Raw genomic sequence first — 27,878 nt, forward strand, 5'->3', positions numbered from 1 at the left:
TTGGTTGTACATACCATCTACGCCGCCACCTTCTCGATCGATTTTGCAGCATAATTAAACGTGTCATCTGATCATCTAGGTCCATTTGTTCTAGCAGACACTGTTCCACGGTCGCCGTTGTTGCTTTGTTCCTTGTTACTGGAAGGAAAGTAAAAACGGCTACTGGAAATAGCCCAAAAAATGCAGAGGAAATTAGACCCTGTGATGTCCTAACCAATACCAGCAGTAGCGACACTCTCGACTTGGAGGTGAACTGCAGTACATTTTCAAAACTGCGCGCGTGGGTTGCGCTTGAGTATAAAGGCAAACTACGCGCCGGATAGCCACAGTGACGTCAGCACGGTCGCCGTCCGTGCGAGTATAAAGAAGTATTTAGGCTCTTCGTCAGGCAGCATTAGCAGATGTCTTATCAGATAATTATTCGTAGTACTCAGGCTTTTGTTATATTTGAGGACACACTTGAATATTTAGTTTTCGGTCTCATTTTTAGTTGAATAGTTCCACACATTTAGTGCACCACTACTAGTGTCTGCACCGACTGACCACTTGTAGATTTCAGCTAGGAGTCTGTATTGCTGCCAAACATGATTACCGATTAATCAACTTTAAGCTATAATCGTCATTGCGCCGTGGTCGTGGGGCTAGTATGATTAATCCCTACTACATAACGCCTGACACACAGGAAGCGGTTCCCTTTTGGTAAAGTGGCAGGGCTGTTTGGTATGCAACTACACGAAAGTATCAAGTCTCATGTTAAGTAGTTTCACAGTTAATATCCAGGTGAGTCTTTCGAGGGAGCGTTTTAGTCAACCACTCTAAAACTGTTCAAAATCTATTGCATCTGAACACTAACCCACTGTGCAGGTTTGAGTGCTAATGATCTTTGGCTTGGTAGGGGAGTCCTTTTTGTACTAGTGGTAATTGGTGACATCCGGACCATATGTTCTTCACTAGGGTCATGTTCAAATGCCATGTTTACAAGTATGTAAATGTTTGTGAACACATTTATGCATTTATTTTGGGCTTTTGCACAGATGTTGGAGCTTTAGTTAACCGCATCGTTAAACTATTTCGCTAAAATGACATGATTTGCAAAAAGTAGGCATGAAAATAATTTCCAATAAATATTTTGATACTAAGTCAAATAAGAGTGCATTATAATGTGATTCAGATATTTAGCTATTTATGTATTTTATTCTGTATTATTTTTCTGTGAATGCTTAAGTGGAGGGCAAGATATAAAGTTTCCTGATGTTTAGTTCTCAACAGCATTACTATGCATCTAATCATCCTTTAATTGCTTCGCTCTTTGTTGCATTTATCAGGTCAGTTGGGAGCATGGAGAGCACAAACATACAGGAGTTACAGAAGACCAAACTTCCACCTTTAAGCCATTTGTTTACTGATGCTGTATAACCTTCACTGGTTCAGTTTGAAAATATTATTGTGTATATAAACTATTGCGGCTTTGGGTACATGAACCATGAATGCACACTGAGGGTTAGGCTAAAATCAAAATTTGACAAAGATGATTTTGGAGATTGCTCTCTCGCTCTCGCTCTCTCTTATGCGAACACAGCAAGTAAACAACAATCAACGTTGGGTTAGACAACACAGCGGAATGAAAAGTCCGTAGACCATCAGAAGGCAATACGAAAATCTGGTTGTAAAAAGAAAGCATAGTGGATGAGTAATTGTTATTTAGTTATTTAATCTAAATATGCCAATGTCTAGTGCATGAGTGTGATGGGTTGGGCAGGAGGCCCACTGAATAAAAGATAATTGCCTCAGAAATTCTCATTTTGGTCAGGTATCTGAGATAAAGCCACAAAAGCACAGCAAAGTCAAGCCCACTAACCAGAGGCGAAGTGCGACAATGGAGGACGCTGTGTCCTATGCACTATCCTTAAAATGAAAGCATAAATGGGGCCTGCACTAGCTTTCATAAGCACTGGAGCGATTGAAAAGGCCCTACACATCCCCTTGAGCTGTTGTTCTACAGGTTTTACAAAGAAAAAACCTTGTTTCATCAAACCTTGATGAAACCTTGATGAAACACCCCGAGCCTCACCCCCTAAACACTTAAAGATCTTTTGTGATTGACATTAATAGAAAAATGGTTCATAGTATGCCAAGCCCAGTGCACACCGGGCAATAAGGCCAAACGTGACTAAGTGGACCATCGCGAAAAAAGTTAGTTGGCGACCACTGACCACACACTGATGGAGCACTGTACATCTAACAGTGCCCTGCAACAGAAAAATTGGTCCTAAATCGGATTTTGAGGCTAGAAGACCTAGAATATAGTGCACTGCATTACTATTATTGATAGTTTACTATTGAACCACAAAAACATGACAAGACCGTTAAGAAGGACGCAGCTTGCCACTGGTACGACTGGGTTTTGCTAACGGTTAAAACCCAGATGTTTGTTTTGTGAAAGCTTATACATTTTTGATTGCCTGTTACAACTGAATGTTGTGAAGCCAATCACTGGCGATTCAAATCACAGCAAAACCAGTGGGTAACGGTCAATAACGTATGAAAACCAGTTGCACAACCCCACACGACAATTCAGACGGTTTCGGACGCGCCGCTCAGTGTGCGGCGGGCCTAAAGAGTTCTGCATCACTGCTAGAAATGTGTGAATGAGAGCACACAGGACACGTGCATGCACACAATAGCATCTCCTCATGTTTATGTTTCCAATGTATTTGCCAGTGTTGGGCGGGAGTCAGATTACACAAAGCCAGGATAACAGTCTTAACAAGACTACAGTTCGTTTCAAGATAGAGCTAAGACTGAAAACATGCTTTTTGTGAAACAGATTGTTGCCACAGCAACAAGTTTTGTTTTGTAAAAAGTCTCAGTAGCTAGATTTTTCCCGCTTGTTAAGCTAAAACGTACTTGGCACACATTAAGTGTGACAAAACAAATGTTTATTTGTTTTATGATTTGACAGGGGATTCTATATGTGCAGTTTTAAGACAGACTGCCCATTAAAAATGTGATCCATCCATCCATTTTCTGAGCCGCTTCTCCTCACTAGGGTCGCGGGCATGCTGGAGCCTATCCCAGCTATCATCAGGCATTAGGCAGGGTACACCCTGAACTGGTTGCCAGCCAATCGCAGGGCACATACAAACAAACAACCATCTGCACTCACATTCACACCTATGGACAATTTAGAGTCTCCAATTCATGCATGTTTTTGGGATGTGGGAGGAAACCGGAGTGCCCGGAGAAAACCAATGCAGGCATGGCCAGGGATTGAACCCCGGTCCTCAGAACTGTGAGGCTGACGCTCTAACCAGTCGTCCACAGTTCTGCCTAAAAATGTGATGTTCATTTAATTTACAACAGTTAAGTAGGTAAGTGATCATCTTAGAATTTGGAAGCACTGACTGATATGACTCATAACTACAGACTGAGGTCATGAAAAAAATAATACAGCGACATTCTGAAAAAGGGCCTTGAAGTACATATTGCACAAGAAACACAGAGTCAGGTCTGTCAGGTCTCTTTTCCTATATTACCATCATCGGAAGAGAAACATTGTTCAGTATCTCGGAGTCAGACTGCAGAGTTGAATGCCAGAGGCCAGATCCATGATGCCAGGCAGGCATTGCCACTGTCCTACCACAAAAGCCAACCAACCAACCAAGCTAGTTTCTTCCATTTCACTTTACTGTTACAACGCACTGCAGAGTTCCCCCCTACTGTTATTTCTCGACACTCCTTTTCAGTATAACCCCTTTAAATTAATGTACAAGTTAAACCATTCCATGCCCTTTCCATTTAATTATTTTCATGATACATATACTGTATATATCATGTTTGGTCTTTTCCTGACTCATGATCATTGTAAGCAGTTCTCAAAGTCACATCTGTTATGAAGGTGAAATCAGGTTTCTCAAATCTGGCTACCAGACACAAAGGGGTTCAGGAGTATTCTTTCTGGGTGCAAATCATTTACAGCTGCGGATTAATTAACTATATATTTTATGTATATGTTTTTTTTTTTTTCCACAGCTAAAAACAATAAAATGATTTTCGGTCTTTTTGGTGACGCCATAATTTTAAAGCTTTGATAAGCATCCCATTGTCCACTGTTGGGCCTTGAAATAATCACAGTCATAGAGATACTTGGAATGTTCCTGAGAGATTTTGCGTGACCATGAATAGGGAGGCGATAACGGCAATAAAAAAGTTATTCTTTTATTCAAAGCAATAAGGACACAATGGTCAGTCAGACCTTGCTGATTTGGAGCTTTTCACTCTCATACAACTTGACTATCAGACAGAATAATAAAGAACAAAATTGAACATCAGCGGTTACCAGAGAAAAGAGAAAGCCTTGCATGCTAGCCAATGTCTCCCACCAACCCAATCTTCCTTAAGAATTTAAACCATCTCAAACCTCTCCACCATAGAGTTGACATTCATTATGTCCTCTTAAGGATTTCCTGTTGAAGGAATGTACAGAATGTAACCGGAGGTTAGGCAGCTATGTTTAGCTAAAAAAAAAAAAAAGATACTCAAACAAATCAAGCAGCATAATTCTGTGGGGTGCCACTTAAACGTGTGAAATAACCCCAGTGAAAAACATTAGGCTCTTCATATTTTTCAAGCAAAATCATCCAGCATTCAATTCCAATTATGTTAGGTCTGTCGAAAGCCCTTATTTACTACATTGCCCATCTAATGGAAGTAAGGAAAAGGCATGGTGATGTAAGGTCTTAAATTTGTTCTTACCAGTCTCTCTTTCAAGACCATCTGTCTTAACCACTTGAAGTCCAGTGGTTTGAAAGCAGAAAAAACAAAAAGTGAATCCTTTTCGTAGTGTTCAGGCTTCTGAATAGCTCCCTCTGGGTAGGTAATTCTCATTGTAGTTTTGGTCCCTACATCCTTCCCATAACCAGCCACTGGGGCTTCATTCAACCTAGAACAAAAACAGAGGCAAACATGATAGATATATATAGATACAGATAGATATATACTCTTTCCTATAATGTACTGCACTTTGGTGAACTAATTTTTTTTTAAATGTGCTTTATAAATAGAGTTGGATTGTATTAAATAATGACTAGCCATCAGCCAATGCATTTAAACAAAACAAACAACAATACTTTCAATTAGCACTTTAAAAACACTGACCACCCGCACATGCCAGATTTAAAAAAAAATATATTTGTATAGACATTGCTACAAGAAAAGAGCAAGTGCCACATCTGAAGGTGTATTTTTGAAAAAGAAAACTACAAGACGAGATAGTGGCCAAGGTAATAAGCACGTACTGTATTGTATAGAACAAAAATAAAATAGAATTATATGGTTGCTTAAAGTTATGAAACTTGATAGTTTGCCTATTTGTAAATAAAGAGCTTTTTACACAAACAGCAGTGCACTACAGTGACTTGTTTAAGATGCATGTCTCACCTGACCACAACATCATAGTCATCTATACTGGATCCCAGAGACTTGTTGGACAGGATACCTCCGTTGCCCACAATGATGCATTTTTTACAGTTGAGACTGAATGGTAGACGGAAAGGATTAGGAGCCAAGAAAAAATGAAAAGATACTCCTTTTGTGGCATCGGGGAGTACCATTTACCTGTCCAGTTCATCTCCTAATCCAAAGTTTTTGGTAGTAGTTAAAATGCTGTCTATGATTCTCTCTGCAGACACAAATACAAAAACAAACAGTGTAACTTAGTTAACGGCTTTAAAAGACAAACTGCCAAAGGACTTCACATACTACTACTACAGGTAAACTAGGTGGTCTAAAGCTCAGTTGGAGCAGAGACCTCATCTCTCCGCTTATTCAGTTAACAGATAAGGAGTGACCAAATCAAATCCTCAGAAATAAAGGTGATGGAGTTATTGAGGAGAAACGGCTGTTCTGATCTTTAGAGGAGTGAACCCAGAAGACAACGACATGCAGGGTTCAGAAAGGTATTTGGGTGCATGTAGAAACTCTCCATAAAAGCACTCAGAGAGGAATGCAGTTTTAAAACAAACAAGTTAAGTGGGCGATATTGAGCTCATCTCCCTGCATGGCGGGAACCCCTGCGATCGCAGGGTGAAGAAGTGAGCTGTTTAGTCATAGCACACATTCCTGCCATGTTTGACAGCGTTTTCGGCAAGTGTCATGCTTTGAGCATTAGACGTTCAATATATTACACCTCCTCGTGACCATGTTTAGGCCCCTCATGCTTGAAATTCTTCCACCTGTAATATATATAGATCCTAGAAATACAATTTCAATACATTACATGACCACACTCATCTCAAATCATCTTTGAAATGGAAATGACAATCCGTTCCAGTCTAACCCCCACCCAAAAAAAAATCATTTTTGCATTTTATTTTTTAATAAGTAAAATTGCACTCTATGGTATAATATTCTACTTTATATAATACAAAGTAAATAGAATGTAAAGAATTAAACAGCTTTTGCCACATTTTTGCTTCAATTCAAATGGACATTGTGTTGTTTATCTGGTGCGTGCATGCCACCCGGGGTCAGTATTATAGATATAAGGCTATACATGGAGATGGTCACAGCTTCTCGGTAAGCTGCAGTACTATTAGTCGTTCTTTTGCGAGGATGAACAAAAAAGACATACAACATAAATACTGTTATTTTATCTGTCTACATGTATTGCTCCAACATTTGTTCAAATATCCCTTGGTTAAATTGATTTAACGTAAAAACAAAGCTATTCATTAGCCTGTGGCGTTTTGCATTGTTTATCAGCATTAAGCTGAACAGACTTTACTAAGAAAAAGCTACCACTCAATCAATCGAAACCTTTACAGTATTTTACCAGAAAAATAAAAAACATTGAGACCCTTTTTCAAAGGTGATCCAGCTAGCAGCAATGTGGTTGTTTTAACTTTGACTCGGAGTGGCAATAAACAGCTTGAAGATTATTTTTTGAACAATTGTTCACGGTCTTCCAAACTGCTGCTTGTTGTGAAATGCGTTATTATTGAGTTCACTGCCATTATACAGCGCTCATATGCCTGCAAGTCAAGGGGGGAAATAATTTCTGCCAAATGGTGGCTCGTCTTGTACATCGAAACATTTGGGAGTCGGGTCACTCATATCTCAAGGCACCACTTCATAATACAGTATAAAAGCGTCACGAAAGGATGGCTTGGATGATACTATCATAATGGAATTCAACTTTAGCAGTGAAAAAAGAAGGAAAACTCAAATCAATAGATTGGGCAATTTCTAGATTGGTGTTTTGCAATATGATTGGGGGCACAAGAAACAGGAAAAAGTGAGTGTGAACCTCAATATAGTGAGGTAGACATTATACAACCCCATTCTGGCAAACTAACGTAATGATTAACCTGCTGAAGGAGAGAGAAAAGCAACAGGTCATTGTTTGGATGTGGTGTCGATGTCTGCTGTCAAGCATCACCCTGAGCAGCATAAACACATGGCTGAGGACCACACCTGGATCCAAGCAAGTCAAAGTGACAAATCTCAATGGGTAGGACTCACATTTTCAGAAGATGACATGATAGCTAATCATTATAAGTACCCAAATGTAAACATTTCTGTCGAGTATGTGTCGTGGCACAGAAAGAGCCGTAGGGTCATAAATGGTCACAACACTACTCTTGAATGACAAAAATCTTAAATGACAACACAGAGGAGGGTTGGAAGTATCACACAACATATAAACACAGAATTCTTCCTGGGATAGGTGTAGCCTAAACAATACAAAACATCTAGTGAAGAAAGAATGGTATTTTGGCCCACACTTTTGTAAGCCTTTGTGATACAACTTGAATGGTGACAACAGAAATAATATCGTTTATTTAATACCCATCGATCCATTTTCTACACAGCTTGTCTTCACAGGGATCGTGGGTGAGCTTGACCATATCCCAGCTGACTATGTGCGACAGGCAGGATACACCCTGGACTGGTCATCCGCCAGACGCAGGTCACAAACAAACCAAACTAGTTAAATGTAATGAATATAATTGATATTTCAAAACAACCTTTCGAAAAATATAAAATCATAGCTGTTCTCTGTAGTTCTGCACTGCAAATTTGTGCTTGCTATTATATACTATAAATAACCCATACGCTAACCTTTTTTGGGGGGTGAATTCTAGCAATTATCAACATAAAAGTTAAACAGCTCAATGATGTGTCCAATTTGAATCAATACAATAAATGAAAGCATGACATAATGCTACTGCTACTGTTACATCCTGCTCTGACAGCCAAAAACAGCATGCGAGCGAGTGCATTCCATCTGGCTACATCACCCAACAGCTATAACATTGCAGCCCTTTTGGACAATTAATATGAAATGCAGGTACTTTATTGTTGGAACTGCTTATTTTAACATGTCATCAGGAGCATGCTCAGATGTTCCGTCAAAGTGCATACGAGGAAGTTGAGGTCATAGACACTACTGAGCCACATTATGAGGCGTCTTGTGCACTCAGAACACTGTACATTTTAACAAGTTACCACTTCCGCAATAGACTATTTTCCTGAGGATGCGTATGCAAGAACTGTCCAGTTAGAGTGTAACAAATGTATGCACAGCAGTAAAAAAAAAAAAAAAAAAAAAAAAAAAAAAAAAAAAAAAAAAAAAAAAAAGTTTGTCCTAGTTTTTGCATGATTCGGATTTCTGTCTTATACATTTTGTCCCAGTTTTCGTACATAAACAGTTTTGTTTAGTTTTTTTAAATACAAAAAGAAAACATGTCATTATGCCATTCATTTCCCAGCATCAATGAGTGTTCATCTGAAGCATTCTGTAAGTTGTTGTATAAAGGGTTCAACGGATGGCACAGCCTATTCCACAGTGCAAGCTTTGATTAACAACTCAAGGCAATAACCCTTCCGGTCCGCTCTGCAAAACACTCAGGCACCCACGTAGCACATCCTGTCAAAAGTGAGAACTTCCCCCCCAAAAAAACAAAAAGCATGCAGTATAATAACTTTCTTAGGCCACATGGTGGCTTATGTAATGGTCCCATTCAAACAAGCACAAAATAGTTTGAATGCTGCATGTTGTTTTATGAAAAGCTTTAGTTATTCGCTATAAAATGTTTTATACACACACACACACACACACACACACACACACTTTTGGGTGTCAGGAAGGTATTACGTAGATTTACATTATTTTCCATGGGAAATATTGTTTTGGATTTCATACGATTTGGTTTTAGTCAGACTGAACGAATTAACGAAAACCAAGGTTCCACTGTATAACAAATGAGGTAAAAGAAATTCTTAGTGCGCGTGTAAACAAAAGATCAGCAGGTTTTGAGACTGAAGACTGTACAGAATATTTTATTTGCTGTGAACATCTAACTGTTAAAAGGCTGACGTCATCTCAGAGTGCGAACACAAATGGTTGATAAAGCATCTCTGTGTAATAAAACGACTCTCCCGATTTAGAATTCTTTGTGGCGTTCTATTCAAGACACGTTCACATCAAATCTCAACACAAACACCACTAAAAAGGGAAACCCGACTGCCATCGCGGTCCACAGGGATATGCACAATTGACAACCAGAGTGATAGTGAGGGCATGTGCACTGTATGTGTGTTGTGTTACACAAAAAACCCTAAAGGAACACAAAGATAACATTCATTGTAACAATGCTTAGAAGTACAGTACATCATTGAAGCCTGTATAAAATGTCTACTATGGTCAGATGTCATTGTAAAGTTGTTTGTATCTGGGTTGTTTTATGTATTTCAGTTTCATTATCAAACCTGAATCAGTTTCTAGATAGGCAGCTGATGAGGTCAACTCTTCTTTTGAATGTGAAGCATAGTTAAATTTACCGATCTCACTGACATGGTTAGAAAAATAAACAGCAGCACTAACACTAAAGGGGCATGATTTCATCATCATCGGGGACCGGCTTTGAGAACAAACTATTCATGAACTACACAAAAAAGATTAAAGGAGGTCAAAAACAATGAATATTTCTTACCTTGTGTTTTGAATCCAAATGGAGGCAAGTAATTGCTGACTTTTGCGAGACGTTTGAAGTTTTGGTCAAGAAACATGGGCGCTGCTTTCCTGAACCTTTAGTGAGACAAGTGAGGGAGGAAAAGGACAGGAGAAGAGTTTATTTGCTCAGATTAACTTAAACCTATTGCGTAAAGAAACATTCTATCTGGATAATTTCTTCTAACATGAACGAAACCAAACACACTTGTCTGAAGAGTGAGAGCACCATGAAAGCAAGCAAATAATTGTAAAACAAGGCAGATACTTGTGGCCGCTGTTTTTAAATCAACTACGCGAGCTGTAAATTCCAGAATCACTTCTCCCTTATCTTGTGTGTCCGTATTTGTCCCTCTATGACAAATTGATGCTGGATAATCAAAGGAAGCCATTTCCTGAAAGTCATGCCCGAAAAGAGTGCCGGGATATGGGTGACCTCTTTCATTGGAGCCGCAGGATGGATGTGTGTTTATTTGACCTACTGCTGGTGTGGGGAAAACAGGAGGAAGACACTCAAATCACTGAATCTCTTTTCAGCTTTTGGCACGGATTGCACTCAAATGCTTTCCTTCAACCGTACAGAAGAGGTCTAAATTATATTTACAAAGTATATACTTTTATAAATTTCTGGCTAGTTTAGCATTTTTTTGTGGTAGAAACACAAGGAACACTGATTGAGTCCTACAAATATCTCTGCAGTAGTGTATGATTCTGCCAAAACTGTCAGAAAGAAACCAGACTGTCCATCTGACTGATGGGCTGATACAGGAGGGGTGAAATCCCCCAGAAAACACTCTGTCCTCTCATCAGAAGCATGCCCGGACATTGTAGGGAGTATAGCTCAAACACACGTATGTGCGAGATTATGAGTTGTCGTGAGGCAATGTACGGTTCAATAAGCCAATGAACCTCTACTATGTTCTTGCGTTACGCTTTTCAATTTAAAAAAAAAAAAAAATCCAAACAAATAAAATCATGAATCCTAATCTAGTATGAGTCATGTAAGGTGAAAACAAGTACGTCTTCTAAATTTGACACACCACAGGGAAGTGTTGTTAACAATCCTGTCAAATTTGAATGATTAAGAATAAAATTGCCAAGTATATAAAATGAGGCTTTAACATGTGAAAAATCAAGCCATTCTCTCCATTCATTTATTTTTTTTATATAATGTCAGCCTTCCCCAAACTTTTTACCGCCGTTTTCATGAAGACATTTTTGGTTATTTACACAATACACCAAGTTTTATTTTAATATTACAAGAGCAACAAAATATTCAAATTTAAGAATTATATTTGAAAAATGAATTAACTAAAAAAAAAAATAATACTTTTAAATTCCAAAGTCACAGACAGTCACAGCAGAAGGATGAAAGAGTCACACGCGGCTCTGGAGCTGCAGCTTGCGGAGCCCTGGTCTAGCATATGTTAGCGACATAAATTTGTGCTATCAATAAACACGACAAACATTTTGTCAATTTATCAGATTTGTCAAACAGGCAGCCACCATGTGTTTTGCTCAAGTTCTTATATAGTGGAGGAGAGAGGCAATTCATCCCAGTCGCCTAATTAAATCACTGGGCAGCCATTTTGCCCCCCCAACCAAAAAATAAATAAAAAAATCTGGAACACAAATGGTGAGAAAGTTTAGCGCTACGTATAGCTCAACCATTGAGTACTAAGCAGTTCCGAGTTACGTTTTCAGCAGTCAGACGTATAATATATTCAGACACAAATATATGAATTGACTCAAATGAACCCCATTTGCATGTGTATAATATTCCGTAAAAGATTAGAGATGGCTTTCCTAACAGGAATCTAAATTTGGATAGCTTGTTGTGAGAACACTGGGGTTCACAAGAACTATGTGGAGCTCAGCAGCAGTAATGACCAAACATGGCAGAAATTAGGCAAAGGCCTCGTAACTTCTACAAAGTCTCTTTTCCATGCACCCTAATCCGTCTTTAGCTAACTTCATTATGCTCCGGCTTCAAAGCATGCAACCCTGAGAGGGCGACTGAGAGAGGACAAGCAGCGGCCCTCTTGACGTCTGCAGACGGCAGCACATTCATGTGAGAATTTTGTCATCGTACAACAAATGAGGTTTAATGAACCCACAGACCTCTAAATAAAACGGGACCTGTGCAAATCACTTAGACCAGACCAAACGGTCTGTCACTGACAAGCAGAGACGGGAGGGGCTGCTTGTTGTTTAAAAGTTAGGGCTCTCAAAACAGCCAAGAGGCTGCAACACATTGTCTTCATTTCCTTTGCAGAAGCCATCTCTCACTGGCAATATTTTCATAACCGTGCCACTTCAAGTTTACTGGCAATACTTGATTAAGGTCTCCGGTCCAAACAGTTTGTGAAAAAACTGAAAGAAGGGGCAGGTGTGGAAAATTAATTGGATTTAGAAGACAAAAATGGAGGAAACAAAAGAAGATTAGACAGAGAAGCCATGGACCTGCCTATTAGAGGTTATGTTTTTTTTGTTTTTTTCCTAACAGCTGAACTATTCACCACACCTATTTACACAATACACTGGAACATTTACATTAATCCCCATACTCCCCCACCCCCCAAAAAAATAACTTAATTGGTCATTATGTTTCTACCTTTCAAATAATACGGTCATCAAAATGCAAAGATTTATGTTGATCTACGCAAAATTCTGCATGCAGATGCAGACAATGTGTGGGTTTGGACTAATTGTGCTCATTGACCTGGGTGTAGATCACTTGAATGCTGTCGTAATCAATGAGCTCCCATCGGGGGTTCTGTGTTGTACAGAACTTTGATGTGACACATGCGGCTGATTGGAGGAAGTCATTACCAGGAAGGACATTGTTAACACAATTCTGCTTTGTCTGTCTTGTTAAGCCAAGCTATCATTTACAGTCAGCATTGCATCTGAAGGGGTCAATGGCACAATTCCACCAGATGTCAAAGTAATAGTCAAATTAATTTTGCCTGAGCACAAAAACAATACAGAAGAGATTTTTTGCGAATGCCGAAGCGAAACTATGCGTAGGTAAGCCGTGTTGAAATGTGTTGGTAAACTAAAATAGTGATATTATTCCAGTGAAAAACATTGAAACCATGAAACTGATCAATATGGCGCCTTGGAAATTGCTCCTGTAGGTCATGCATTGGCGTGAAGATCGACGAACTAGAAAACATGCCATTTATTAGACTAGCGCCAAGAATCCAAACGAGACAATGTCCTATAGATTGAACTGTGATGGGCGACAAATAAGGCCGCCAAGAAATGAAAGGAGCCCACTGACATCACAGAAAGCTGTAGAGGATTTTCTAGACTGTGTGGGTAGGGTACAAGGAAGCGGGTGATGAGTCATGGTACGATAGACAGGAAGTTGGTTGGTGTAGTTCACAGAGAAAGTCTGTGAAGATCCAGGATTTGATAGGAAAAAGATGGGGGACCTTGTATTAAAATTACAAAGGTTCTTTTGTGTCAAAGGAGGACCGTGAGGACACCAGTAAAGTTCTGTGGTTGGGAACAAGATCATAGAACCATGACTGAAACTGGGGAAGATTGCAAAGGAATGTGGGGGTTTCTCTCAAAACCCTTCAGGCGCAGTTGGCAACAAGTGACATTATACATCATGGTATGCATGAATACTAATTTTATAGTTTTCACTTTAGTGACATTCAATTATAACTGTTTATTTGCCGGGTTCTTTAAATTTTAATCAGTTGTTAAACATTTGTAACAGTCTACAATTTTTGAATGGATAAAATAAATTGAAACTGTATGTAAATGAAAAACACAATCCCTCTCACTTTGGATAGATGGTTGTCATTTTGGCTGCTGCATATCCTGGCTTGCACACGCCTTCGCTGAGATTGCCATACTTGTATGCCAACTCCGGTGGCCTGTAAATAAAAAGAGCAGAAGCAAAGATTCATCACTCCTACAGTGATCAACCATTATTAATTATAGTGACACATTTTCAACCCTCAAACCCAAACAAAACACTTGAGTGATGCTTAGGAAGTTGAAAGAATTCCCCAACGGGTCAGCTTGTCACACGTGTGGCAAGATAAAGCAGAGAAGCCTTGTAAAAATAATCATAATGGCAGTGCTAAAACTAAAACCTCCAGATTAGCAGCAGAATCATAACGATGTATTCTGTGAATCCTGTCCAAATAAACAGGGAGGAGAGAGAGATGCCATAGTCGGCAGATGTCTTCGGATAAAAAGCTACAAATCGTCTGTGCAAAAAACAGACTTGAAGGTGCATAATCAACTTGGTAAACATACACCTCCATTATACACTCTATGGAGACATAGTCATTGTCATAATCAATAGGAGCTGCATAACACATAATGAGCCTACTTGATAAAGTGTTTTCACTACGTGGATAGTGTTGACAGATATGGTCTCGAAGAGCCATGGTGGTAACCGCTTACGATTATAGCTTGTGTGCTCATTGCAATGTAGAGATTGGGTGTTAAACCTATTGAGGCATATCAAATGACAGTGTCTATGTGACAAACAATGACACTTTTACAGCCACTCAATAAATAAAGATGCAATATCACGCATTGTTTAAAAATATTTACTGCTTGGAAAGATAAATTTGTGCATATACCACCAGGTTTAAATGTGCTTATTTAGAAAATAAATATTGATTTGAAGGATGTGATTCCAATCTATGTGTTTTTTTATTTTGAGGGTGAAGTTATCAGTTCTAAGAAAATTAGTAAGTATATAGTGGTGACTTGAGATACGCGTGGAGAGTTTTTCGAGACGTCGTTCGTATGATTTTTTTGCCTTGACTTGCGAGCAATAATTTAAGATACAAGTGCAGTATGGTGGCAGTGAAGTCAACTCAATTCCCTTCACAAGCAGCAGTTTGGCAGATGGTTAACAATTCTTCAACAAAGAGGCTTCAAGCAGTTTCATGCTATTCCCATTTGCAGTTTACGTCAAACTCAACATAAAACAAAGAATTACATGTGTATTTAACCAAACCACAAAGCTTTCCCTAAAGCTAAAGTCTGCTAGCTTACTGCTCATACAAAATCTAAAATGCTACAGATGGACTAACTAATAGCATTGGTGTTGCAAGCAACGGATATTTGAATGCAAATGGTGGAGGCAACACATGTAGACCGATAATACAAAATTCGCAAAGGCAAATTTTCTTTATCAACTGTGAAAAATTACTATTACTGCATAGAGCCATCTCTGTATTATACTGCCCCTAGGTGGCAAAGGCGCACACAACAAAAGGAGCAAAACAATTTCCATTGAAACTGAAGGGGTGGGGGAGTGGCAAAAACTGTTTAATTATTTACAGTTTATTCATAAACAGTGAAAAAGTGGTACTCACAATTTTGTGTCTAACTGCAGCAAAAAGCCCTGCTTGTCATACACTGGAAGAGAAAGACAAAAAGACGGAAAATTAGCTTTTATTAGCGTGAGACTGATACAGTAACATATTTGGTTAATTAGCACTGGTTCAACTGTGACGGTACACATTGTCTACCAGCACTTGTTGTAGTTGGAGACAAACACTGTTTTACACAAAAGCACTGGAATTAAGGGGTTGAGACAAACAAGCAAGGTTAGGGAGAAGCCAGCCAAAACAATCTGTTGAGTCTAAAAATAAAGTGAGAGGGAAAAAGAGTTAGCGATCACCTATGGACAACCAAAGTGGCAGCCAGTAGGTGTCTACTATGGTGTTGTGGGCAAAGTCAATTAGAAGACAGAGAAACAGAAACCAATGTTGTAAATACAAGGGTGTCCCAAAAAAAATACATTCAGACTGAAGTATTAAAATACTGTACATCTCATTTTCAAAATGCAACAGAATGTTCAGAGATTATTACATTTCAAGTTGATACCCTTTTCAGTTATTTCCAATTTCAGGGATGGTCAAATCATATGGAAACTACCTTCCAAACTGTGTACTTCAACTGCATTTATAAACTTCCAAAAGAATTTGAGGATAAATTCCATTTGTTCAAAGTTTAGTCTACCTGCCATTACTATTTCCAATTGACAAAGACAATCAAAGTTAAACAGTGTTTAAGTGTGTGTACATTTTCTGGACACCCTTTTTTTAATGTGATGAGAACAGATACTGTACATTAACAACAGAGGCAATGTCTAAAGCCCGCTACAAACAAGGTGACGTGGCCGAAAGCGACTGAACTGGACAATGACGGGAGGGAAAACATTTTTTTAAATAGTAAGCGACTCCCTGCCGCACACTAGGCCAAAGACCCTTGCACATATAGCTGCAACGTAAAAACAAAGAAACATTTTGAAGCGCCACATTAACTGTACTTTTTTTTTTTTTTTTTTTTTTTAAATTGAATCAAAAACAACAAGGCGCGATTGGTCATGAAGGAGCATATCGCACTGGACGCTTTAGCTATATTATAATCATACAAAGAAAAAAAAATTGATGGATGTTGGTTCCATTCATTGACTGCACTCGAGCATTTCAGCAAAAGAATATCTCCACGCTGCACTTTTTCCATCCATAGGTACGTATGAAATTCTAAATAAGTATTATTGTAAAACAACATACTGTATATTCTTACAGCTTGGCTGCATGTCGCTTCTACCTAAAAACTTATTTTTTGTTGCATTCATGAAACATAACTATAGTTGAGTATTATTTTTAACCTCTCCACACACACACACACACACACACACACACACACGAGAGACCTTATTAGTACGGCTTAGCGGCGGTCAGTTGAATTTTGCATATACCCGGAAACACATTTTTCTTCAAAAAGGTCTTGTGATATGATGACATGGCATTTTTTTTTATAGGCCATTACATCACTGTTCACATGCGATTCAAATTTTGAACTGCACCAAAACTAATGGCCAATGGTCAGCCACTCATGAAAACTAGTTGCCAAATCCCACATATTGTGCGACAGTTCAGCTGGGTTCGGCCACATTGCTCAGTGCCCGAGGAGCCTTATATACCACAATGTATCCCACCGGGCATTGTCCCGTTTCGATACCACTTGTGTCACAAAAGTAGTTTATCTATGAGTGTCAGCTCAAACAAAACTGTTAGTCTTCAAATGTAATCAAAATCTTAATAATTTCAAGTACTGTTACAATCACACAAGTAAAACTGTGACCGGTGTTTTGCGTGTGTGGTGTGGTGACTGAGAACATTGACAGACAACTGAAACAAATGAATCCCCTGGGTTCCTTCGGTGGGATACAAATAATGTGCAATCATATCATTCTAAACAGACATACTACAATACTATACTTTCTTGTGACGCTTACAGTTCTATAGCATACTGCTTTAACAAGATAAGCATTAGTGGGAAGTAGAAAGAGCAGAGTATTACGCCTGTGGTTGTGGAGCTCGTCTTCACAGAGAAGCTGAAGGAGAAAGATAAAGACAAGCAAAATGGGAATGCATGACAGCTCATTAAGGAAGGATCCAAGCACTGCCCTGGAGGATGAGGACTTCTACCAAAGCAGCCAGGATGACAAGAGTGAGTGTGTGGACAGGGTCAAGTCCCCAAACATTACATTGCGAAAAGTAAAAGCTGTGGAGTTGTACTGGAGTTGTACAAATGAAGTACAATTGTAACACAATGTACTGAATAAACAATCATTTAGCAGACTGCATTTTACAGCTTTGTAGCCAAGACAGCAGAGGGCAGTGTTTCATTACAATGCAACTCGTGGGGAAGAGACGCACACCACAGCAGATTTCCACTATTTGGATCAAATTCATAATTTCATAAAATATCTGCAAAAAATGTCTCTAATGTTGGCATGTTTGTATTTTGAAACATTTTGGTGTGTGTGAGTGGCTAATTCCTGCCAGGTTTACTAGCATTTTAGAAGGGGATGCGACTGAATTTTTCAATTAAGGTTCTTTCATTGGTCCATTAAATGGGGGGGGGGGGGGGGGAGAAAGAAGGAGGATGAGTAAAAGGTTCACTTGGTAGAGCTGCAGATGTACCTGAGCCTACTATTCGTCCCACGGAGATATCAGTTTCCAGCTCTGAAACACAAAAGGTTTGGTTAGCAGCATTCGAGGCCAGTCTTTGTCAGAAGAATTTGACTTGAAAATAAAGCTAAGGGAACCAACCAAGCGCACAGGAAGGAGAAATATGGATTAGTAGATTTATTCCCAGGAGGCTGAATTGTCAATGCCCCATGATTTATTCAAAAGTTGGATGAAATGGAAACAGCATTAAATCCCAAAGCACACTCACTGTGCTTAGGATATTACATCAGATTTATGTTCAGTCACTTGTGAAGATGGAATGAACACAAACACTTTAGGTAAGAAAATGAAAGATAGATGAAAGTGAAAGACAAAGCTTTAGCTGTTCAGTTAGCAATGATTTATATTCCATGAAAATCAACCACCACCACCTAGCAGCCCATAGGTGGACAGTCACCCAGTTTAAATGGGCAGTCCCAGGCCCACTACCTGCAATTCTTTTCACTTCATTGCCGTTAGTGAGGATTACAGTTGTCACTTCAGCATCAAGCTCTGAAAACAAAAGGGGGTTAAAATACTGACAAAACAATTACCACTGTAGATCTGTGAGCAACTATTGCCATTCAGGTTTTTCTTATGCATTAACACACCACAGATCTATGCACTAAAACAGATTCACAAGAGAGGCATATAGGAACAGTGAGAATGTTTTTTTTTCTTCATCAGGGTGCGCCTTAATGGAGGAGTCTCGCTGCACACAGAGCGTACACAGCTGGCAACTCACACCCGCATGCCAAGTGATTGAACACCGCACACACACAAGATGCAGACAGTATTACAGTTGAACTGACTATTTTACAGGAATGTCTTAAATTGAAGCTGTGAGTACAATACACAAATTGTGATGGTGTATAAAGGGGAAAATCATTTTTAAAAAAATTTTGTAGTCCAAATACTTCTGAACCCACTTGTATATATAGCACTAGCACAAAAATACAGTATATGCAGACATTACATGGCATATAATTGTTCGTAGCAAAGTAATGTTTAAACAATATACATACAGTATGATGTATACATGTTAAACAGTTATCAAAAAAGCCCAAAATGGCCATTTTTAGGAGATCAAATTCCTCTAATTGATCAACCTCTAGCTCTGTTACTGTTGGATCTGAAGACAACTACCACAGCACTATTAGATAAAGGAAGACAATCCCTGGAGAAAACCAAACTGAGTATCAGGGGTAAATTACAGTAAGTTCCTAGTTATCTACCAACCTTACTGCCTTGTAAGCACTACAAAATGACAAAAGGAAAATCCCATCGGAAAAACAATGAGGTAATAGTCACTCAAAAGGATGCATCTATATTTTAATTCGTCAGAGAAGCTGGATTCACTTGTTTACGGTAGACTTTTGTTTGACATGCACAGTGGCAATAACGCTGCCACACACAAGCCATATACGCCACCTGTAAATGTTGTAGTGCATTTTACGTTCATCCTCGAATTGTACCCAAAAGCCGAATATTCTAACTTTTTGCGAGTGGTATATGCACATACACTTATAAACTGAATATTTAACATAACACCAGATGGCGTGGACTCAAAACAAACTTGGAAAGGGGATAATGTAAAGAAAGGGTTTGACAGTTAATAGTAGACCACAATGATAATTGTCTGTATTACATACTTCCAGTCCTGTCACACTGCAATAGTTAACACCGGTTTTAACAATGACTCAACAATCTTTGCTTAATTAATTTCCGTACGCTTTGCACCAGTTTGAATATGATTTCAGACCTGAATTCATTACACAAAAACTTTTGCCTGTCAGCCAAAACCACTTGTCAACATCAACTAAGAGCAATAACCAAGGAGGACTCTTGGGGTGGGGGCCATGAAAGAAATACCTATACAGAAAGGCCTCGATTTACGAACGAGTTCTTCCTACGCTGGCGACGTAACACGAATTTCCGCGCAAGTCGGATTTCACCGTTAAAGTCGAAATTTACGGCAAAATACTTCAGTTATGGGTATTGTCCCACGTGATTGTGACAGCAAGCTCAGTGTGTGTGGGCGTTTGCGTCGATGTGTGAGTGAGACAGATCTGCGCAGGTGTCGTCCGGCGGGTCTGCGAAGGAGGACGGAGTGCGCACAGTAGCAAGTGTAGTGACGGCGACTGGGGAAGAGTAGCGATTAGCAGAGGACCCGTTGACGTTGAATGTGTGTGCAGCGGAGCTAATAAAGCCATTAAAGCAGCAAATCGGTGCTTCGTGCCTTTATTGTTGCCGCCACCCAGCTCAGCTGTGCAACGAGAGAATGGAGTTAACCCCTGCGTCTCCCGACCACAGACAGGTGACTGTAGCAGGAAAGGTTAGCACTTCGTATAAAGAAACTAAAATACATTAAAATAAAAAAAATAAGATGCTGTACTTACCAATACTGCCGAGAGTGTGAAAAAAAGAGGGCAAAAATGGCAAAGATACTCCCGCCGCACAAACACAGACAAGCACTTATGCACTAGCTAAGCAGAAACACTATGGCGATGGGACAAAATGGCGGACGAGGCACGGGCGTCGTAAAGTCGTAGGTCGAGTGAGTCATAACTCGAGGACTTCCTGTACATATTTTATATATATATACACATACATACATACATACATACATAAATATACATATAGATAGACAGATAGATAGATATTAATACACACATATACTGAACATGCATATACATATACTGTAGATGCCACATGAATGGCAGTAGTCTCATTGGCTTGCTCTGACATTCAATACTTTTGCATAAACATACTAAATTGAGCTACCTCTACAGTGCAAGGTGAATTATTTCAAACATTTTTTACACAATTAATGAAAACTATAACCTGTAAAACTCAATTGCATATTTTTTTTTTTTTCATCTTTGAGAGGGAGATAAAATAAATGTTTGCACAAGTGTGTACAAACTCTTAACTGGTATGTGGCTGTGTTCAAATTTAAGCATTCACATTCATGATGAGTCAGCACACACCTGGCAGCATTTCAACTGCCTCCGCTTAACCCCAAATAAAGTTCAACTGTTCTAGTAGGCTTTTCCTGACATTTTTTTTGTATTGCTCTAATGAGCCCCAGATTTAGCTGAACAGCTCCAAAGCATGATGCTGCCACAACCATTCTTCGCTGTAGATAGGGTATGATATATTTTTTGTGGTCTGATGAGTAGTGTTGTTTGCACCAAAAATATCTTTTGGAATTATGGCCAAAGAGTTCAACCTTGGGAGATTTTGTTATGGTCCTATGAAACCACAGAGACTGTCGCGTGTATGGAAAGCTAGTTCTGATAACGATCCCAGTGTATACATGCAGTACAATTTCAAAACAAGTAGACCGCATGTGTTAATCCAACTTTGTAAAGTCTAACACTGTAACATTAACCCTTAACCATTAAGGTGTTTAAATACATTTTAAAATTCTAGTTTAATTCAGTACAGTAGTTTCTTTTTTGTTTGAGTTAGCAAACCTTGAGGCATTGGTAAAACTAGACTGAATTACTGATCCAAACATCTATCTATCCATCCATCCATCCATCCATCTTCTGTACTGCTTATCCTCACTAGGGTTGCAGGCGTGCTGGAGCCTATCCCAGCTATCTTTGTGAGAGAGGTGAGGTACACCCTGAACTGGTCGCCAGCCAATCGCAGGGCACATATAAACAACCATTCACACCTACCGGCAATTTAGAGTCTTCAATTAACCTACCATGCATGTTTTTGTGATGTGGGAGGAAACCGGAGTACCCGGAGAAAACCCATTCAGGCACGGGGAGAACATGCAAACACCACACTGGCAGGGCCGGGATTTGTACCCCGTTCCTCAGAACTGTGAGGTAGATGTGCTAACCAGTTCGTCACAGTCATCTAGTAAAAGGACATTAAATAAAGCTTCTTATGGATCATTAACCAGAGCATTTGAGTATTAATCAAAATCTACAGGCAAGCTGTGTGCATTAATTACAAAACAGTTACTTGACAAGAAAAAGAAGACATGGCACTACAGCCGTAGTACAGCCGTGACCATCTGGCTGATCATCATAAAGCAGCTGGCTGATTACATCTTTATCACTGCATGCTTCCTAGGCCAACATCATTGCAAATGTATTGGTATGGATTACAGATCAGATGGATTTTCATAGCCCACAGCAAGATAAAAAAATCATCAAACATCCACCAACTCCAACAAGCTGTGAGTATGTCAACAATCTGATGAGCAGGACATCATCCGCTATAGGTATATAGAGCATTTTCCCTGTGAGAATTGACTGTGGCACTTCAAGTCAATATTGAATAAGTACGATTGAGATTCTCAGTCATCCAGGTCATGGCAACTCACATCGACTGAATCAAGGCAACTCAACACTTTTTGCTGAATTTTTTTTTTTCTGGTTTTCTAAATTATTAAAAAATGACTTTGTAATTATGCTACTAGGGTAGCAATATTTTTACGACTAATAACTGAAAAAGCAGCCTGAAAACTACCAGTGGGAATTGGGTGAACAAAAAATACACCACTGTATCAGTCCTAGGTATACAGTAATCTTTAGCAACAAAAATCTGTCTCCAGTGTTGCACAGGAGATCATTTTGACATCATACTGCATGCAGCTATGTGGAGTAAAGCAATTAAGGGAGAAACCATTCCTCATTTATCCTAAAAATAAGGCAAAGTAGTTACGCCTGCAACCCAAAAAAATCCCAATGTGTAGGAAAACTTGGAGTCAATAAGAAAAAAAAGGAAGAATGTTACTTAGACCAACCAGAGAAGAAGAAACAAAATATATTTAGGCTGCCAAATTTCAATTATGTGGTTCAAGAGAAATCCTGTAGCCCCTTCTGCTGGTATGCAACACTGGTGCTTTCAGGAAGCTCCCAGGGATGCCAAATCGTAAGTGATGTAGACTAGGCTCTATCAGTCAAAACCTCTTTCAAGAAAATGTTAATCAAAATAGGCGCAATTATAAAGGTGTCGAAAGGTGACATTACGAAAACAGTGTTCTGCTGAGTAAAACAAATCTTTAGAAATGAGTTATAAAGGGGAAATTTCTGAAAATGCCCGAGTTATTGTTAACACTAGAAAGAAAAAAAACTTTTTGAAAATGGGGAACTTGCACATTTACGAAATGAATGGCTGAACACAGGACTAATGTTGCACGTACACAACTCAACCACAGGCTATATGCCGGCATTTGGCCGTTTAGTTGCGCAAATGTCCAACAATAAATTTGCACCAGCAGCCACAATGGCCATCAAATAATGTAGTGGTAACTGGCATCATGTGTCACTTCAGCGGCCATTAGGAGGATCATCCAAGCTCCACATACATGAAATACAACTCAATATTACAAATAATGAAACATTACTATTGCCATTTTGTGTTTTGGTCCACACTTGCTTACTATGTTTCGTAGTTTGTTTTGTTGCTTTTAGGCTGTTATGATATTTGTCACATTTTGATGAGTGTTAATTTTGGAAAAACATTTTTTTACCTGTGACAAAGCTGCTTTGTTGCATGGTCCTCCATTGCGGAATGGTGCCTTGCAACAAATAATGTGTAGTGCAGTGGTTCTTAAACATCGCTGAAGGTACTGAACCCCGCAAGTTTCCTACGTGCATTCACTGGACCCGTCATCACTGGAAAAATAAAATGTGATTCTTGTTTCAAATTCAAAACATAGGAACATACAGTACAGACCTCCGCTCAACCTCTGAGACTGACTCACCGAACCCCTGAAGTTCAATTGAACCCAGGTTAAGAACCACTGCACTGGGCCTTTTTTTTTTTCTTCTTTTTGTTAAGCCGTAAGTGTCCAGCATGTTCCCGATCTTTCAATCATTCAAAAAAAGTTACTATAAAGGTGTGGTATTAGTCAAGTAGAAGAAATATCATGTAACACTACCCTAACGTAACCTGTGTATGCAATGATGTGGTGGATAATTAACTGTGGCCAGCGGAAACAGTCACTAACTTTAATTCTCAAACCAAATTTACACCAACTAAAATGTCTTTGGGATTTTTGCTCAACCGCGTGAATGGAGATGATTTTAAAAATGATGTACTATATTTTTCCAAAATGCAAAGAACCCTAAATGTTTTTACAACTATGTTCACATGTATAAAAAAATAATAATAAAAAAAGGCTTTGACAATGTGAAGAAAATACAAAAGGAAGAAGCTGAGCTGAAGTATTAATTCTTATTCTTAGATTTGCAACATTGCAATATGTGGTATTACAAAGAAATAATTCTGAATCATAACTGATTAACCCAAACCTACAAGAAGCCCATTTCAGTGGAAAACAAATTCAGAATCTGGTGTTTGAGAACTGCATTTTCACCTGGGTAGTTGGCAAGCTACAACTGTATACTTTTAAAGTGGAAATCTCAATATGTAATTTCCTGCTGGTGGTTTCAGAAGTTACATGAAACTCAAAATGTCATCATTCTTGCACAATGTATTTGAGTGGATCTGGTGATTTGAACAAGCCAGTGATGGCCATGCACAAGGAGCTCTCATCTCAAGTTTTCCCCACAACATCCACGGCACTGGGCTACAAACTGACACAGTCTGATACAGTAATGAGTTGATAGAAAGATTATGGAATAAAATAAGACAGGACCAGACTGAAACAGACAACAATCATGAGTAATGAGCACAAAGTGGAAAACAGATATGCCAAACTAAATAAAACAGAAGACAAACGGACACAGGTCTCAATGAGAAAGGGGTGATGAATAAGTCGGACCAGGGGTGTGACTTACGTGGCTTCTGGGCCCATACGTTTAGATGTAGCTTTCCCGATGAGTAGTAAATAAAGCCTAGGACCAGCATGGGGCACAGGACGAACAGCAGCTTGTGTGTGGACTTCATGGTCTTCAGTCATTCACATGGCACTATCCAGGTCATCACCTGAATGACAAGCAGAGCGGGATGTTTCATTTTTAATACTTGATGGAAAAGTCATTCAATGGTCGCAAGAAATCTGGTGACATAAGAGCCACATCATCCAGATACAACCAGTGAGGATTAAGGGCTATTATTACAGGGAGGAGTGAGGAGCCTGCAGGGGTTCTACACTAACTTTTGCACTAGTAGCACTGTTGCGACCAACTTTTTCCATTGGCTGCGTTAGCACATGATTTGGTCGCATATTCTTTTGAGAAGGTACAGCATGACCATGGCATACCAGTTTGGTATGAAGTAAACATTGACAGTGACTCGAGATATGATTATTTGCAAAATATTTTACTGTGAACACGAAGTTTAGCCGCAACAAGCAGTAGCAGACAAAACAGTTCAATTTAAAAGACAAAACAACAAAGGCTTTACTTTTATTTGATCATTTGTTTGGCTCAGAGGGGCCAGTTCTTATAATGAGGGCTCCTAACCATCTTCCTCTGGGAAAACCACTTTTGAGCATAACCACAACCATATGATTGTAATACTGTACATTAAAAAAACAATAGCATTGGTATTCCGCCACCATATAAAAGTATTGCTTATGATTATTCACACTATTTTGCAATTTACTTAGCAAAAAAACATATCCATACAGTATATGTATGTGACAGTGCTTTGGCAGTGTTGACTAGTTGAGGAGAAAGCTGGCAACTTCAGTTTCAAGATGGCAGCCTACTGGGTCACCACTCTTATGTATGAATAAATCTATAATTCTTCGCTTACGATAATGTATCAGATTATTAGCAGATGTCAAAATAAACCAATTCTAACATATGCAGACATTGATTTTGGCCAGTAAACAACTGAAAATGTTACACAGTGTCCCTTTAGTAATTGGTTTGCTGAAACAGTCAATTCAGAATGGTTAACATCTACCTCACAACTGGAAAAATTTATATTGCATTATTAAATACCAATACAAAATGTACACAAGGTGCAGGTATTGTTTTTGCCCACTTGGGGTCACCATCCTCACTTTCTAAATTGTAGTATCTGTGACTTTGAAAGTGAGTGGCTTTAAAAAGACAGGGCCTGACCCAGTGAGTGATGTGTGCATCAGCGAATGAGAGTGAAGTTGGCTGTTGTTAGCGCAGGTTCGCCAGTCTGCGCGTCAAGTGCCTGGGCATCATTTGTGACCGGTGTAGCTCGTCTACGAATGTATCACTGTTCTTTTTATTGTTACAGTTTGTTCAATAACGCGATTAAAAGCGTGCTGGCGGCTGCATATATCCTTGACCACTGGGGAGAGCATTACAATATGTTCTAACTAGCGGTGGTAGGCTAAATTAAATTAGCTAACATTGCTAAATTACCCCTGCCCGATGACAGCTGGGATAGGCTCCAGCACGCCCGCGACCCTAGTGAAGAGAAGCGGCTCAGAAGACGGATGGATGCTAAATTAACTTGCATTTTTATTGTTGGTGTTTTGGTACACAAGCTCTGATTTGCAATAGACACAATGCACTTTGTTATTTCCTTTTTTAATGATCCCAAACTTTGGACATTCTTTGTCTTTAATAGACTCATCCCTCTTGGCTCGCCACCATGCATCCGAAGTGTGGAAAAATTGTAGAAAGATTATTATTATTATAAATTATCGCTGCGAAGCTTTGAGGCAGATTATACGGGGACTGTTTTTTTTTGTTTTTTGGGGGTAGTGGAATTATTACATTTTTTTTCAGCCGTACTCATGATCCATCGAGAATCAATTGGTTCCCACCTGAAAGTATGTTGCTTTATCAGTAATTATTTTGTAGTTTACAGGAAACCACACCCTAACTCCTTCAGAAAGCTGACAGCTATATTTAGTATGTTTGAGTCCCTGTATTATTTATAGTTCACTCTACTTACCTTTTTGAAATAAACAAGACAAATCCATCCATTTTCTGAGCCGCTTCTCCTCACTAGGGTCGCGGGCGTGCTGGAGCCTATCCCAGCTGTCATCGGGCAGGAGGCGGGGTACACCCTGAACTGGTTGCCAGCCAATCGCAGGGCACATACAAACAACCATTCGCACCTATGGGAAATTTAGAGTTGTCAATTAACCTACCATGCATGTTTTTGGGATGTGGTAGGAAACCGGAGTGCCCGGAGAAAACACACAGGCACGGGGAGAACATGCAAACTCCACACAGGCGGGGCCGGGGATTGAACCCCGGTCCTCAGAACTTTGAGGCAGACGCTCTAACCAGTCGTCCACCGTGCCGCCTAAAAATGCGATGTTCATTTAATTTACAACAGTTACGTAGGTAAGTGATCAGCTTAGAATTTGGAAGCACTGACTGATATGACTCATAACTAAAGACTGAGGTCATGAAAAAAATAATACAGCGACATTCTGAAAAAGGGCCTCGAAGTATATATTGCACAAACTCCACACAGGCAGGGCCAGGGATTGAACCCCAGTCCTCAGAACTGTGAGGCAGACGCTCTAACCAGTCGTTCACCGTGCCACCACAAGACAAATCATTTCAGCAAATGCCACCTCACATGGCCTTAACTCGTCATTCGAGCCCTCAAACTAAATGACTCAGTTAAATAAGATGCAAGTTGGGCTAGATATCATTTGACTTCAAACAAACCTGTGTAACAGAATGGTCTTCCCACTGTTTTGATGTTCTCAACTGGAGACCAGAAGTAAAACCAAGCATTTATTAAATAGCCTTTGAAGACACGTCATCATTTAAAACACATACATACTACATTCAGAGAACATTAAGGTATTGTAAAATCAAATTTAAGACCAAAATTGCACAAAATATGCCATCTACATTGAACACAAACTGAGAAGGAATGGGACAACAACAAAGGGCACATTTATGCCTTTGAACATCATTCATTCATTTTCCATTTTCTTTCTGGTTCAATAGATAGTTTTTTAAATA

At 39.3% G+C, this 27,878-nt stretch overlaps 1 protein-coding gene across 5 annotated transcripts in view; it reads right to left on the bottom strand.

Moving 5' to 3' along the window:
• st3gal3b (ST3 beta-galactoside alpha-2,3-sialyltransferase 3b) overlaps positions 1-27,878 on the bottom strand; it is a 47,804-nt gene that overhangs the window by 17,782 nt on the left and 2,144 nt on the right. For 3 of the 5 annotated variants that reach the window (XR_009769633.1, XR_009769632.1, XM_061693239.1), the window contains exons 2-10: positions 24,795-24,942; positions 18,472-18,534; positions 17,995-18,036; positions 15,370-15,412; positions 13,813-13,905; positions 9,996-10,090; positions 5,617-5,680; positions 5,440-5,535; positions 4,756-4,942 (exon numbers count right to left, since the gene is read on the bottom strand). Coding sequence is in view for 3 of the 5 variants with exons in the window: in XM_061693239.1 (XP_061549223.1) it covers positions 4,756-4,942; positions 5,440-5,535; positions 5,617-5,680; positions 9,996-10,090; positions 13,813-13,905; positions 15,370-15,412; positions 17,995-18,036; positions 18,472-18,534; positions 24,795-24,903 (792 nt within the window). In the remaining 2 variants the exon portion in view is untranslated. Of the gene's footprint in view, positions 1-4,755; positions 4,943-5,439; positions 5,536-5,616; positions 5,681-9,995; positions 10,091-13,812; positions 13,906-15,369; positions 15,413-17,994; positions 18,037-18,471; positions 18,535-24,794; positions 24,943-27,878 lie in introns of those variants that run through there. The other 2 variants (XM_061693241.1, XM_061693240.1) reach the window with 2 other exon arrangements.

The sequence above is a fragment of the Phycodurus eques genome, chromosome 13 (genome assembly GCF_024500275.1).
Source record: "Phycodurus eques isolate BA_2022a chromosome 13, UOR_Pequ_1.1, whole genome shotgun sequence".
NCBI lineage: Eukaryota > Metazoa > Chordata > Actinopteri > Syngnathiformes > Syngnathidae > Phycodurus > Phycodurus eques.